General features: G+C 37.5%; 1 protein-coding gene across 10 annotated transcripts in view; it reads right to left on the bottom strand.

The window, feature by feature from the left end:
- Positions 1–14,947, bottom strand: part of grip2b (glutamate receptor interacting protein 2b) — a 290,064-nt gene that overhangs the window by 23,193 nt on the left and 251,924 nt on the right. For all 10 annotated transcript variants that reach the window (XM_069189432.1, XM_015348131.2, XM_069189428.1 and 7 more), the window contains 4 exons: positions 10,651–10,785; positions 8,443–8,595; positions 6,826–7,012; positions 2,125–2,270 (listed from right to left, as the gene is read on the bottom strand). In XM_069189432.1, coding sequence (XP_069045533.1) covers positions 2,125–2,270; positions 6,826–7,012; positions 8,443–8,595; positions 10,651–10,785 — 621 coding nt within the window. The remainder of the gene's footprint in view (positions 1–2,124; positions 2,271–6,825; positions 7,013–8,442; positions 8,596–10,650; positions 10,786–14,947) is intronic.

Here is a 14,947-nt window from a genome sequence, read left to right as displayed (position 1 = left end):
CATCAAACCTATTGTACATGTACATACAGTAGTTCATTCAGGGTCTTATGCAACACTTAATTTCAAACTACAGTAGCAGGTTTCTAGAACCTCAACAACTGAAATAGAAACCACCCCAAAGAAAAATCCAAAATGAAACAGTAAGAATACATTTTATCTCACCTTCTCAGTTAAATACATGAAATAAAATCTTGCTCAGCGTCTGAAAGACTATCGTGAAATTGTTACCTGAGGTATATATTGAAACAAACTCATTTAGGCTTAATTTCCTGATTTACAAAACTGCACTTGTACTGTACTTGTGTTACTCAGCTGATTCATCTAGTTTTAGAACAGCTGCAATCATTTTGTGAAATAGTTAATAGTTTGAAATGTTCAAAAGTAGAAAAAAGCACCAACAAAACAGTATTAAGACAACACTTCCGCTATCTGCAGTGGCCCCTCTAGGTTTCCCCCCAGAGGAAACCTAGGCGAGAATCAAACTGCTACAACAGAAGAACTGAGCCATCATGTCAGCTGACAAGCCCCATCTCCTGGCATCATGGATTCGAACAGCAAAAATCTTCCCACAAATGACATCAAGATAAAACACGATCCATTGACACCAGGAGTGGGAATGCAGAGGCTCTCAACACAGCAGCAACATTTTATAAGAAGCAGTAAGTTCAGCCAAACAAATCCATCCCTACTACCGAGACTAAGATCTGAACTATCGTTTGACAAATGTCCCCAGGGAAAGCAAAGAACAGAGCTTTGTTAGTAATCTTGGATGATGAAGAAACAGGAAAAAAAAAAACAGTCATCTGGTCATTCAGTCATCTGGCCTTTCCCCCCAAAAATAAAATACGCCCCTAAACAGTTTCTACAAAGGACTAAGGACCAGTTTCATATCTACCATCTGCAATGGGTCAAATATGCTCTGTAAAGAAAAAGACAAACCAGTTGATGGATTATTGTAAAAAATTAAGAACATAAAGGTTATAAGGAGCATTCGGGCCCGGACTACCAGACTCAGCCTCTCTCACTCTCACCTATGATCTGAACCTCACAGTGCCTTCTTTCTTATCAAAAACTCAAACACACAAAGAAATCTACCTCTACCATACATGTCAAAAAGCTCACTCCCCATAATTTCTATCCTTTTATTTCATTCTGTTGATGCATGTTTTTGCACATCTGATGTTGCTTTTGCACATTACCTGTTACCTGTTGTTGTTTTGCACACTGCCTGTTGTCTCTGTCTTTCTTTTATTATACAATTGTATTGTTGTTGTTTTTTGTACTACTTATTGTCTGAGAGCTAGCTAAACAGCATTTCGTAATACCATATACCTGTATATGAGTATAATGACAATTAACTTGAACTTGATTGACTTGAAGTGAGAGGAGGCCATTCGACCCGTTTATCCTGTTTGATTGCTAGTAGCTAATTGATCCAAGGATCCATCCAGGCAATTCTTAACTGATGTCAGCAGTGGGGACATCAGCAACCTCATCACCCTCACGATTCCAGAGGTTGGGATAGCAGAACAGAGATGCAACTGAAAGAAGGGCTGTGATTTATGAAGAGCTGACCTTAGCCCAAATCTAGATGAGGAGATCACATGGGAGGTAAGATTCAGACATTTAACATTTTCCAACTACTGTTTAGATCATGTTTTTGTCCACATTAGAATTACGCTTTTAAGTTGTATTCTGTCCTACACAGTCAGCTCTTATGATATTTTGCTATTTGGGAAGTTCTGTTTGCTGTAACAGTCAACTTAGTTACCACTATGATGCTGAGTAAATTGTATTTTAAAGATAATTCAGTAATAAGGGGTTCACATTAAGAAAGGGATTTCCAACTGCATCACAGTACTGTAAGTCTTATACAGTAGGTCACCCCAAATCATGCACTCTAAATTTTGGAAAAACACTGGTCCCTGAGGACTGAAGGGTATTGGGTTTTTAAGATTTATGCTAGATTATTTAACAGATAACACGGTTCACAAACGTCAAATGCAACTGCAGCGTTTTCAACTCTTTTGAAATTTAACAATTGGCTCCCGTATAACCTCCTGGACTGGGGGCTCTATGGTACCAGGGCTAGACACCCCTGCGTTAAAATAACAGTTTCCAAACCTGCAACATCAAATTCTATTTCCAGAGTAACTTTATTGGATAGTGCTGCATCTCGTAAGAGCTGATTGGCCTCCTCAAGAGTTCCATCTTCAGTTGGAATGCTGTTAATGGACAAAAGTCGGTCTCCAACCTGGAGCAACCCACACCTGTAAACAGAAACACAAAAAAGCCCTTAGGCACTAGCAGCTTGGTTTGATTCTTAATAAGCAGAAATGTTTAACATTGCTTGGTATGCTTTCATTATGAGGCTATCACCTGATGTGCCTAGCTGAGCCACACATTTATTAATCAGGACATACTTGACACTGCATCAGTGCATCCACTAGAGGGATTGGCCTCTGAAGCAGTAAAAAAATGCCTTTACAAACAATTTGAAGTGTTCCCAAAGAATGCTTAGTGTCACACTGAGCATACTAACATAAAGCATAATTAAACGCCTTCTGCACACAGTAAGCATATACTGCATGAGTCAAGCCCAGCATGAGACAAAAAAGCCAAACAGGCACTGTTGTCTTTCTATCTGTGCTCTGTTTTGTGCCTGTTATTGATTTACATGGATTTGACCTCTCTGTGCAGGTTGCTTGGTATAACGTAACATGACTAAGAACAAGTGTTGAGGATAGAGTTAAAATCAGATGCCAAGGCCTGGAATGCACTCATTACAGTACATGAGGGGAGTCTTATGTGTGACATTTCAAGGGCTGAGAAGCCAGCTGGAAAAGAGCCAGCTCCATTTGTGAAAGCTGTTTAACTAAGATATGATTCTTTGAAGGGACTTCTGTAAACTACTAATGTTCTCAATGGTGCTTTCCTTTAAAATTTATCAGTGCCTTATTGAGCACAGAGCCAAGAATACCATTATCACAGAAAAAAATCTCAAGCAAAAAAGAAAAAAACAGGCCGGAAAATCCATTCTGGGGTTTTGGAGCAACATTGCAAAAGGTCAGTTTCTTTTTTTTTAAATGTGAAAAGCAAATCTGACATTCAAAGTTCAATTACATGAGGCAGGGTAAGAGGCTATCTTTTTAAAAGTGCTGAAGTGGCACAATGATTGATGTATGGTTTAAAACTTGGTGCCTGAAGGCTATGAACCCCATTAGGCACCTTCTGATTGATTGCTAATTATCATCTCTTGGACAGGGGTTTAAATCAATAACCAGAAATAAAGCTTTTGCATGTCCTACACAGACTGCAGGAAATGCTAAATGGACATCACTGCTGACTGTCACAACTATAATTAAATGATGAACTTCACAGCCTCTGAAAGCAATATGGTTTGTACTCATATTTCTTAATGCCTTTAAAGTGCCTGGCTGTCAAAAGAAGTTCATAATAGCATGTTGGTTAAAATAACTGCTAACTTTGAAGGGCGAAGGTCCCTCTTGTTTTTTTATGACTAATAGTTAGCAAGCTAAAGTACCATGTCTCTATTCATCCATCCATCCATTTTTTTAACTGCCATGTCCAATTCAGGGTTGCGAGTGAGCCAGAGCCTATCCCAGCAAGCAACAAGTGCCTGACTAGGGATACGCTCATGGTGGGACGCCAGTCCACTGCAGGGCAGATGGACAAAGATAAACACACACCCGCACCAGGACCAATTTCTCCAGAAGCCAAATAACCTACCAATATGTCTTTGGACTGTGGAACGAAACCAGAGCACCCAGAGGAAAGCCACAAAATCACAGGAAGAACATAAAAATTCCACACCGTAGCACTCCAGATCTGTAATTGAACCCACTGCTGTGAGGCACTCTGCCACACTGCCCCTTTCTGTCCATGTTGTTTTCTACTTTCTGCGAACAGTCTTGTTTGTATTTTCACAGACATAACAAAATCATGTCCTATCCAAATCAAACTCTGTCCATCATCCCCCTTGGTGCTAAAGCCTACAATGTAGTTAAACAGCTACAATGAGAATCCCTTATGAAAAATCCCTTTGCAACAAGCACTTCCAAGCCTCCACTGTCCTTCCAAAGTCATCTTGGATCCCAGCCGTCAAATGTTCAGTATAAACTATGTCAGCACGGGGATTCACCGGTGCCGAGAGAGAATAAAGAGCTTTCCAACACAATTCCGGCTGCAGTCATACCAGCCAGCCAGAGAAGCCTGGATCAGACTCATCATCCAGCAAGAGTATTAACCTATACAGAATAATGGACAAACACACTTCCAAAATTTAACAACCTCCAGAAATAAATTCCAGTTCGTAACAAAGGTCCCTTGACCCTTTGAGTCTTAATCAATGATCGGACATTTCACTTTGAAGGAGGGCTCAGCTTCATGCTATGCTGCAAAATCTATAGGAGTTCAAATCTCACAAATACCCATTTCTGTGGTTAACTTATTCTACGCAATCAAAGCAGCATTTAAGTACAGGGCTTATGCAATGCCACTGGGAAATACCAGTCACAGTTCACCAGTGTGGACAAAAACCCATTCTGTCATTTAGATGGATGCCTTCTGAAAACGAGCCAACTGGAAGTCAGTGCCTCATGGACTACCACGAGATAACTGATCACAGCCCAACATCCTGGCCCATCAAAATTCACCAATTAGGTTTATAAGTGGGGGGGGGAGGAGAAAAGGAATTTCAGTGTTAATTAGAAGTACTGAACAAAAACTGAAAAGCAGCGCTCCCAAATGTAAGGGAACACAAACAGTTTGATTTCTATGAAGATAAACTACACTCGAAAAAAAAATATTTATCTGTTGGAGAAATTATCATTAAAAATAGAAACAAAAAAGCAAGAACATTATGCTGAATGTTTTTCTCTCACACAACGCCTTAGGGAATCTTGTCAGAAGCAATTCCTACTTTGGTAGTTAGAAGACAAAGCTAAGGAGCATAAAAAAACAGTCTTGGGAATAAAGCTCAAACAGAAAAGGTGCTGTAAATATTTGTAAATATTACCCTTTTACTTGAAGTCCAGTGAAAACCATACAGGCCAGATTTAAATTGATCAAACCTACACATTCAAATAGAATTCTTAATATTTTACTATACTGATAAGACAAGATCAAGTATAACATTCCACTGAGCCCTGACCCAGATATATGAGTAACAAACTAATCTAACTCAACTGACAAAAATTTTCTTCTGAACTTTGATGCTTTTCAAAAGCTGCAGAAAATACCATAGCCTATTTAGTTTCTGAGCTTGGAACCATCAATCTAGTATTTCAGTTATAAAATGCCTCATTTCCACCTCAATAAAAGATTAATAATACTGTAAAAAAACACTTTATGTGCAAATTGCAGCTTTAGGTGTAATTGTGCTTTGATGAGGTGAAGCTGTAATTTACTGTACTCCAACCATTGGCTGGATTGTTTAAGAAAAAGTACGCTTATGTTTCATGCTAGATAAAACGTATCATCCATCTAATATCAGAAAGCACCAGGGTACCCAGAACCTATCCAGGAAAAATCAGGACTATAGGTGAATGGGATTACAGTCCATCATGAAATGTGACAAATTTTGTTTGCAAATGTTTTCAGGTGGTATTAAAATATAAGCATACCCATTCACAGAGAGCTATCAGAGACATTCTCGAGTTGAAAATAATACTGAGCTGGGTCTATGGTCAACTTGCTCTTTTTGCCTGGTAATTTAATGGCAAATATTGGTGAAAGTGAGAAAAAAACAAAATGACCTTTTTTCTATTGAGCCTCACTGTAAAGAGCATTGTGTCCGCAGAAGCACAGGCAGATAACCCTGAGTAACAAAGCTTCATTTATAAAGCGGAGCTCAAAAGATGTTAACCAAAGAAATCTCTTGGTCCTAGAATGGTGCTGTAGTGTACGCCTATTCATACGAAGTCCCCTAGGTCTCAGTACCTGCATATGAACCTACATCATCAGCATTCTAGGTATAAGTATGGTTGCAAAGATTGTGTCAATGATATACTGTATAGTAGATCATGTACTTTGCTGTAAAACAACGGGTAAGCAAACTGAAGGGGAAGCTGAAGTTAAAATATACTTGTAGTGAAAACAGGGCTAACACTTGTGTTAGAAAGGCATAGAAATGGATCGTTAGTGTAACCCAAACAGGAAGCACAATTATCATTAAGCCTGAAAAATCAGGGCAGCAGTATAGCCAACTTCTGCACTCTTTTAACTGGAAGAGAAGCTGCCGTTGTAACCTTGAGCAAGGTACTCCACCCGAATTGTTCCATTAAAATACCCAGCTTTATAAATTGGTGAAAATGCAGTCAAAGTTGTAAAAAATAAAAATCAGCCAGAATAATCAGTGAAGATAAGGCAGACAAGAGAACGGATTTTTTATTTTTATTTACATTTAAAATATTTTAAAAATTGAAATATTTTCAAAGCAACAACGGTTTTCTCTGCAAACACTTTCCTTGACAGTTTTAAACTTCGAAACCCAAGCTGCAACTTCTCACTAACACAAACTGCATTATAGGGAAGAGGAACAAGTAAAGGTTAATTCCTTGCTTCAGGTGTCACCCGAAGAAGGCTCCACAGCCAAAACGTTGTGTTTCTTTCCTTCTCTTTTTAGCGTAGAAGAGACCTTTACTTTTTCCTTTGCAGCCTATGCCTGCTGACTCAGCTACAGTACAAACTTGAACTACTAAGTTCAACTAAGAGAGCTAATGGCCTGAACGGGACAAAGGCAAGACAAACGGTAAGAAAGATCATGTAAAGATCTGCTTAATTTTTACATAGTTCAAGGCTCACCTCTCAGCAGGGCTGTCCGGTTCGATGAAGCGAATGAGGGGAGGGGCAGACAGGGTCTCGGTGGCGAAGATGCCTCCCTGGAGCTGAACGCCAAAACCGTTGAGTGGGTCACCTCTTAGTGTGATCTCACTGGTCTCCGTGTGGACAATCTGCCCACCGGGCCCCAAGGTGCTGGAGGCTAGAGATACTGGGACAGGAGACAGGCTTCAGCTCCCTGGGTCACTCCGTTCACACAACATCAGTCAATGCTCCACACGCGCTACTCAGAGTTCATCACACGCAAAACAATAAGAGCAGGTAATACTGTGTTAAGACAGTCAATACTGTTAGAACAGTAACAACAGCTTCAAGGCACAATGTCTTCCTCAAATTATAAAATCCATATTAGTATACATATGAATCCATATAATACATATTAGTAGGCTTGACAAAGATCATACTACTGACCAAACACAAAGCACAGAACGTAATAGTTAAAACATTTGTATTTTATTGCTTAACCATGTCCCCTGGGGGCTGATATTTATAGCTTGGATGTAAAAACTAAAGGAAAACAAGAAAATTCTATTTGAATTGCATAAATGAAGGTTAAATACTCTACTAATAATCAATTTATCATCAATTGAGATTTGATGGAATGTTAATAAAGCATTTTAAGACTAATTTATTCATTCTTATGGCTATCCCTCGTGGTCAAGGATGGTCGAAGCTGACTGATAACACCAATGCAGTATCCAAACAGACTCTTGCAGGTTGAACAAGGATATCTTGGGAGATATCTGATTGTGTACTGTGCGATCAGGTTATGGTGAGCCTTCTTCAATGCTCTCACTTTGCTTCTTCATTCTGACACCTTTGGGTCACAAAGTGCTAGGCAACTTCTCAAATATTCTTCATCTGTCTTGTTCAGTCAAGAACCGTAATCTTGCAGAAGATGATGTTGCATTTCTTTGTGTCAGCTGCAGATCTGGCATGATTTCCCTTGCTGAACTAGGAGAAGAAAACTCATCATCTTTGTAAACGGAGTTCTATAACTGATGCAAGGGTGGTTTTAGTTTTGGACTGGAGATCATACAGATTACACAATTTGCTGCCCAGTAGTTTGTCTTTTATTAAATAAAAGAAAGTAAGATGCTTGGAAATATTGAATATTGGAGAATTGGGGTGATGATACACCCTTGTTTGTGTCCTGTCCAGGGCTCTGTATGGATCCAGCAGTGAGGCAGGCAGGAATCCTAACAGATTTTTGCAGGAAAAAAGCAGGACTGAAGGAGTTCTTTGATACAGTACTTCATCCTTGACCCTACAATATTCACTGACCACATTCTATGGTGGGGATGAGGGATGAATTTTGGTACCCAAAACAGCTGTAGATTTTCAGTGGTAAACATGTAGAGGACAAATTCATGTTAGGGTTGATTTTAGATTTAGGGTTAGTAGAGTATATACATCATTGTTTCTGTAAGAGTTTTATTAACATCCTACAGAAACTCAATTGATATTAAATTCACACCTAATAGAGTATCTTACTGGGGAAGACATTCATTTCTAGTAGAATAATTTACAGTTGTGGTCAGGAAGATGCTTTTCTGGTTACATAAATGGAGTTTTACATACAAGAGCTCTTGTGCTCCTTCTTCCTTTGCCTCCTCTTCATCATCGTATTCCGGGGACTCATGGGATGTGAGTTACGAGGCAGGGTGCTGGCATTCTGGGTGGGGAATCCCGAAGTGTTTGTGGAGCCAGGGGAGAAATTGGTAGACACCAGAGCTAATAAAAGCAAACACACATAGCAGGAACAGGTCAAATTTAAAAGTACATACTATAAATATATATTACCTTTAACATACATATCTATTTCCAAATATACAACTATTTCAATATTCCTATGGAAGAAAATATAGAAATTTCAAAAGTATTGTACTGAGACATTATAATGTTAAATATTTTCTCTCTGTATGCACTTTGAAGGACAAAGAAGGGCAAGTAAAGTGTTGCATTAGGACAAAATGTATTGCATTATAGTGTTAACTTTTATTCATCAAGGAATTCATCACATTAAAATTCCTCTATGACACTTTTTAGGGGGGCTGTGTGTGCATTTTAAAATAATCGTTCAATTTCAATGTGAGTAAGTTTGTCACTTTGTTTTTGTTTTTCCTCCTTTAGTTAGAAATGTTGCAGCTTGGCAAAATATATAAAAACCAAATTAAATAATCTAATCTTAATGCAATGAACAAAACATATACTGGATTAAATTTAGCTCAACTATGACAAAAATAATTAATTGCCACAACCTCACTATTTGTGGTCTGGTGATTTAATTTTCCACAAGTCTTCCACGAGCAAGTGCATAGTAAGAATAAAGTTCCAAATTACTGCTCTTAGAAATCATCAGCACAGAATAATAATAGAGGCTGAGAGCTCTGTCATGATGGAACACTCCCAGGAATGCTGGCTATGCTATGTTTAAAATGTACAGGGGTGTGAATTATAACTTCTACTAGGAAGGCAGATTAAATTAAGCATTGCAATTCTATTAGCAGTTTTGCCACACAGTGCATTAAAGCTACAGTACCATCAATTCTGGGACAATATTGTACATACTGTTGCATAGATAGGTTTTTCTAAACCTATTAATATCTTACATTCTACATATGGGGTGGGATGAAAATGAATCTCTCCTTGATTTAGTGTAATCTGAAATAAGTAATGATGTTGATAAACTACTGCTGCTCAAAAGGTGGATTTTATTCTTTTATATTCAACGTCTCATTGGAACCAAATCCATTTTTTCCCCCACTTTAATCACAGCTGAAGAGGGCAGCCAGTTAACTATACATTTACTATCACTTTCTTTAGCCACCTGAAAAAGTGATTTATTACAACATCTCAAAATTTTGCCAAGCACTGAAATCTATACAGTACATCCATTAATTTGCTTGTTTGCTTCTGATATTGCAGGTATTCGTTTTATTATGCCTGGCTAAAATTATATACTTTGAAAAGGTTTTTGGGGCTATCATCCTTCTATAAAAAGGAATGCCAGTCAAGCAATGAATTTCCAGACGGAGCCGAAGAATATGTTATATTTCTGTTGGTTATGCTCCTCCTACAGTATTTTAACCAAGACTCCTAAAAGGTTCTTGTGTCATGTTACCATGCTTGGCCATACATTCCTCGCCCTTTGTTAATTGGTAAATATCAAATGATGTGTATTAATGGGGACTTTCCATACCATCATTGTAAATGAGAATGTAGTGATCTAACACGTTATACAATACTATAGAAATTTCAAACCAGCATCAACAACCAGCAACGAACAACAATGAAGCTGCTAAGACGTCTAAGAAGGGAGAACATCAGGGAAACGCACTGTCTTCCTGCCAATACTGTATGTGCCTGGTCAACATATTCATGGAATGTCATGGAAGATTGCCAGATAATACATGCTTAGCATCCACAACTGAACAATGTGTTGTTCACATGTTCATAGTTCGATTATGTTTTTAACCTTAAACCTAGTAGTTTTTTGTTGCTTTAAATGACTCCTTATGTGGCAGCTTCATCCAGCATTTCCAAGCATAAGTAGACAACTAGAGACTTTTGGATTTTTTCAGCAAAAAATTAACTTATCATTAAACCAACAAATGAATTCCCATCGAATACAAAAAAGCAGCACTAAATTGATTAAGGAAAAATCTTTTGAAAGCTAGGATTTCATGTCAAGAAGTAAAACAAAAATCTTCTAGAGTATTAAAAAGTCTATACAAAGTAGTTATGTTATAAATTGCAATAGAAGGGAGAGAGAATGAGGGCAGTTACACTTGCAGTACTCCTGGTTGGTGGTGGAATTAGAGGAAGTCCACGTTGGGGTCTTGCAGTGTCCAGGATGCTGAGTGTGGCAGTAATTGACACAGGGATCCCAACAGTGATGATGGTCACTCTTCTGTACTTTCACTGTAATTGAAAGAAAATCAAACACTATTCTTAAACTCAGCTACTGTATGCTGGTCAGCATGTACTTGTTAGTTAAACTCAGTTCTGACAACTTGCATCTGAATTGAACTACCACCCACTGTCTCACAACATGGTTTATTTCCCAGGCATTGCCCAAGGGTTTTCCTCATTTTGAAGAATGACCCACGAGGTCTGTCCTTACGCCAGGACGCAAGTTTTTACGTACCAATTTCTTTTCCAAGTTTTCCCATTTTAGAAATGGGAGAGAAGCAATTGCAATGTTGCCTTTCACCAGCAACACATGGACGCCCAGACACAGCAGGAAACAAAGATGACAGGAGGATTTATGCTTTTCAAATCAAATACATTATATCCTGAGGTGGTTGGTGCAAGAATATGATGATCAGGTATAAGAACACATGCAAAAAAAATATAAGACTCCAATAATATAAACACAGACCAAGGTTTTCTTTACTGTAAGCAGTGATCAAAATACAAATATACTAAAGGCAATAAGTCTCTCTTCAACACCAAGTCAGATGAACACACGCTGCTCCACACCTTCCTAAACTTTAAATTCTGGAGCAGACTGCCTCTCTCAGAATTAAACACGACAGATAGGCATGAGAATGTGAGGAATGTGAGACTCTGATTGGTTGGTAGGACCATCAGCTCATTAAGCACCTAATGTTAGGTCTTTGATTTTGAAAAAGAGAGTTGTCTTTTGTTTCTCATTCATACTGCAGTCTCCTTCACTAAAACTCCAAATCTGGTACAGTATGTTATAAAGTACATGACAGCCTTAATTATAGCTATATTGTTTTTGACACTTGGCCCTTATGTCTATTTAATGTTATGAAGAATGAATATACCCTTCAATTCCAGCTAGAGTTGCCAGCTGGCCCCAGTTCAGCTGATCCTGCAGATTTACTGGGTGCTTTTTCATTAGCACTCGGTTAAGGCCTAAATATATGATGATTGTACTTCTTACAAATATTTTAGTTTAATTATATAATCAAGATCAGAGCTGGACTGAAAACAGTGAAGACTGGAATTGCTCATACCTACTGTACTACTATGCAAAGTGCCACAAATCAGGGACACATCCTGTTGCCAACTGTTGGTCAAAAATGGGAAAACAATATAATCTGTACACTGTTTATAAGTCTTTGAGCTTTCTAATAAGATGTTAAATTTAATTAAAATTGATTAGACCAATTTGAAAACTTTGTCCAGCTCTTCAGTGCTGTTGGTTTTGAAAAGATCCACAGGAATACAGTACTGCCCCTCCACACTTTTCTAATGAATTTCATTTTAAAAATCTGTTATGTATCAAAATAAGGGCTCATTAGTGCACAATTGAATTAAAACATCCACAATTATTCAACTTGTCAGACTGAAACACATTCTTGTTATATTCCTTTTAAAAAACATGAAGCTCAATTAGTCCCAGATTGAAAGGTGTGATGAAAAGTAATAGGAATGAACTCATTTGTAGGATTTAAGTTATTTTCTTGAACTTTTTTGATCCCTCTTAGTACAGGATAGTGTAAAGGTGTTATGTAACACAGACAAATCAGTTAAATATCCACACCAAATAAATGATTTGAAGTTGTAGAAATTAGAATCACATACTGCAAATGCAGAAAATTCCATTAATTTGTTTAACTAATGGCCCAAGCCATTCGGATTTGTCCCTCACAGCACAATACGCAAACTAGGATAACATACAGTAAGAAAATGGACCACTGGACAACAGTAAAGCATCATCTGCAGTATACTATTCATCCTGATTACTTTTTATGACGAGTTTTCACTGAGATTACAATATCTCAGTGAAAATAAAGTATTATAATATTTTTCATATTTTTTCAATTCCATGTGGGTGCCACTATACATGATAGATCTTTGTGTTTATGAATAAGAGCTTTTAAGCTTCTAAGTTCACCGAGCACACAGTTTCATCACTGCTATATGAGTTTCATACCATTATACTGTAATTGATTATTGTACTAGGAATGACCAAGGACTGCATTAGGTCTGAAAAACACTGTGCATTGCTCACACCACAAATCCCAATTTTATTTACTCTATTTAAAGTATAAAAACCCAAAATACAGAGCAATTCCTCGACTATGCTAAACAATTTCAGTAGGCAGAGAAAAGCTGGCCAGGTGGCTGCAATCTGAACACTTGATGCATATCAATAACTGGTTACAAAAACAGTGCATTACACACTCTAACAGAGGGATACAGTGAAATGAAGCACAAACATTTAAGAAAGATAAAGGGATTGCTTCATTTAATTTGAGTTTAATTTACACTGATTTACACAAGAGTACTGATGTCTGGCAGAAGACAGGTGTGCAGGTGATGATTGTTTTATTGAGTTAGGCTGTTTTATGGGGAGCAGCATTTCAAAGCCCTTGGTATCAAACCTTGATTAATAAAAGTGCAACAGACGTAAAGCTGAAGAGTTAAGCTGAAGAATCAGAAAATAAGGTGTAGAAAATCAAATGGTTAATTTATATTACAAAAGGGCAAATAAAGACATGACAATAAAGCCACTTTTGACTGTTTTATCATTTGAAGAACATCTAAAGAGCATCTTCCACCTGCATAGCACTGGAGAAAAACCTCAACCTGCCTATCTGATGCTAAAATATTATTTAATCAAGATTTGACTGTAATGCTTAGTGACTGGGGGAAATAGGCTTCAGTACTGTATGTCTAGAATTTTGCATTCCCTATGCTAACTATGGTAAAAGTAGCTCCCTCTTTAATTTACACTAGATCCTACTGAAGTTAAGAATGGACTTTAAGATTCTGTTGCTGAATTCAATCACTTAATGTAAGACTATAATCCGAGGTCTTAATCTTATTAAAACCTTGGATTATAGTCTTGCAATAAATCATTAAATTAAATTCAAATACTGAATATGCTTATTCGACCTCATACAGTGGGTGACACAGCTTTCTATGTGCAGGACCTTGTTTGAGGAACTCACTGACCAAATCTGTTAGAGACACTGTCAATCACTTCAAACTTTGCTGAAGGGCCTATCTTTCCACTCATGCTTTTAAATTTAATTTAGTTTTACTCCTGTCTTCATGAAGTCCTTCCTGGGCTCCCCCCAACTTGTCTTTTGCTTCTGCTATGTACTGTATTGCACAGATACAGGTATGCGTGCTACTGTACAATGTTTGAGTTGAAGATTTCGTAAATAAAAGTGAGTTATTATGAAATCTTACAACTAGCAAAAAAGGAAAGATGATCATTTCCTTTCTCTGTTTTAGGCCTAAAATGATAACCCATCTTAAAAAACACAGCCAGATAAATGGGGAACAATTTATGGAAGCTACTTCTGAAATCTGAACACGTTTTGTGTTATTTTCAGTGCAATTAAAAAAAAAATTAAGTGGATGAAAAGGTGGGATTGTTCACATTTTCCATATGCCTTTTTTAATCTGGGAGTTTGACCTTGTTCAAAGTGCTGACTGTCTTGTTTTCAGTCAGTGCCAAAAGCTAAGCCTTCAGTGACCACGCTAGTTTTAAAAGTATATGTATTTCACTTTGGGATTTTTCATTCCAAGAATAAAGAATTTTGAGACAATTACCATCACCTAACCATTTGAGCCTCTGGGTTATCTGTAAAATTCAGGGGGATGAATACCAAAGGAAATGGGATGGAGCACTACTAAGGAGGGGGCCAGAAGACTGAGTTCTAATTTCCTCACAGAATTGAATGCCATAAATCCTCACTTTTTCTTGCCTTACGCTAAGCTGTGGTATGGATTTTTAAGAAATTCAGTTCTGATCTCCACTAGAAAAAAACATAAAAATTGTAAATATGTAAAAGAAAAAGTATACGCTTAAAATTGATGTGACATCTGAAAGCTTTAATCTCCTTAAGAGATTAATTTTATGGCAACATCAAACATTATAAAAACATAAATCTTAACTAAGGAGGTAAAGTTTTTTTATGTCAGCATGCCCTTTTCCAATAATACTGTCATTCATCTGATATATTCCTGGCTGTCATAAAGTTGTATTTTAGACACATGCTTAACTGTTACGAACAACAGTTGGTACAGTACATGCCTTGCTCACTGCAGTACAATCAAGTGTAGCCAGTAATAAGCATAGCATAAGAATCGATCC

This window comes from Lepisosteus oculatus, chromosome 4 (genome assembly GCF_040954835.1).
Source record: "Lepisosteus oculatus isolate fLepOcu1 chromosome 4, fLepOcu1.hap2, whole genome shotgun sequence".
NCBI classification, from domain to species: domain Eukaryota; kingdom Metazoa; phylum Chordata; class Actinopteri; order Semionotiformes; family Lepisosteidae; genus Lepisosteus; species Lepisosteus oculatus.
This window is presented reverse-complemented; position numbering and strand designations above follow the sequence as displayed.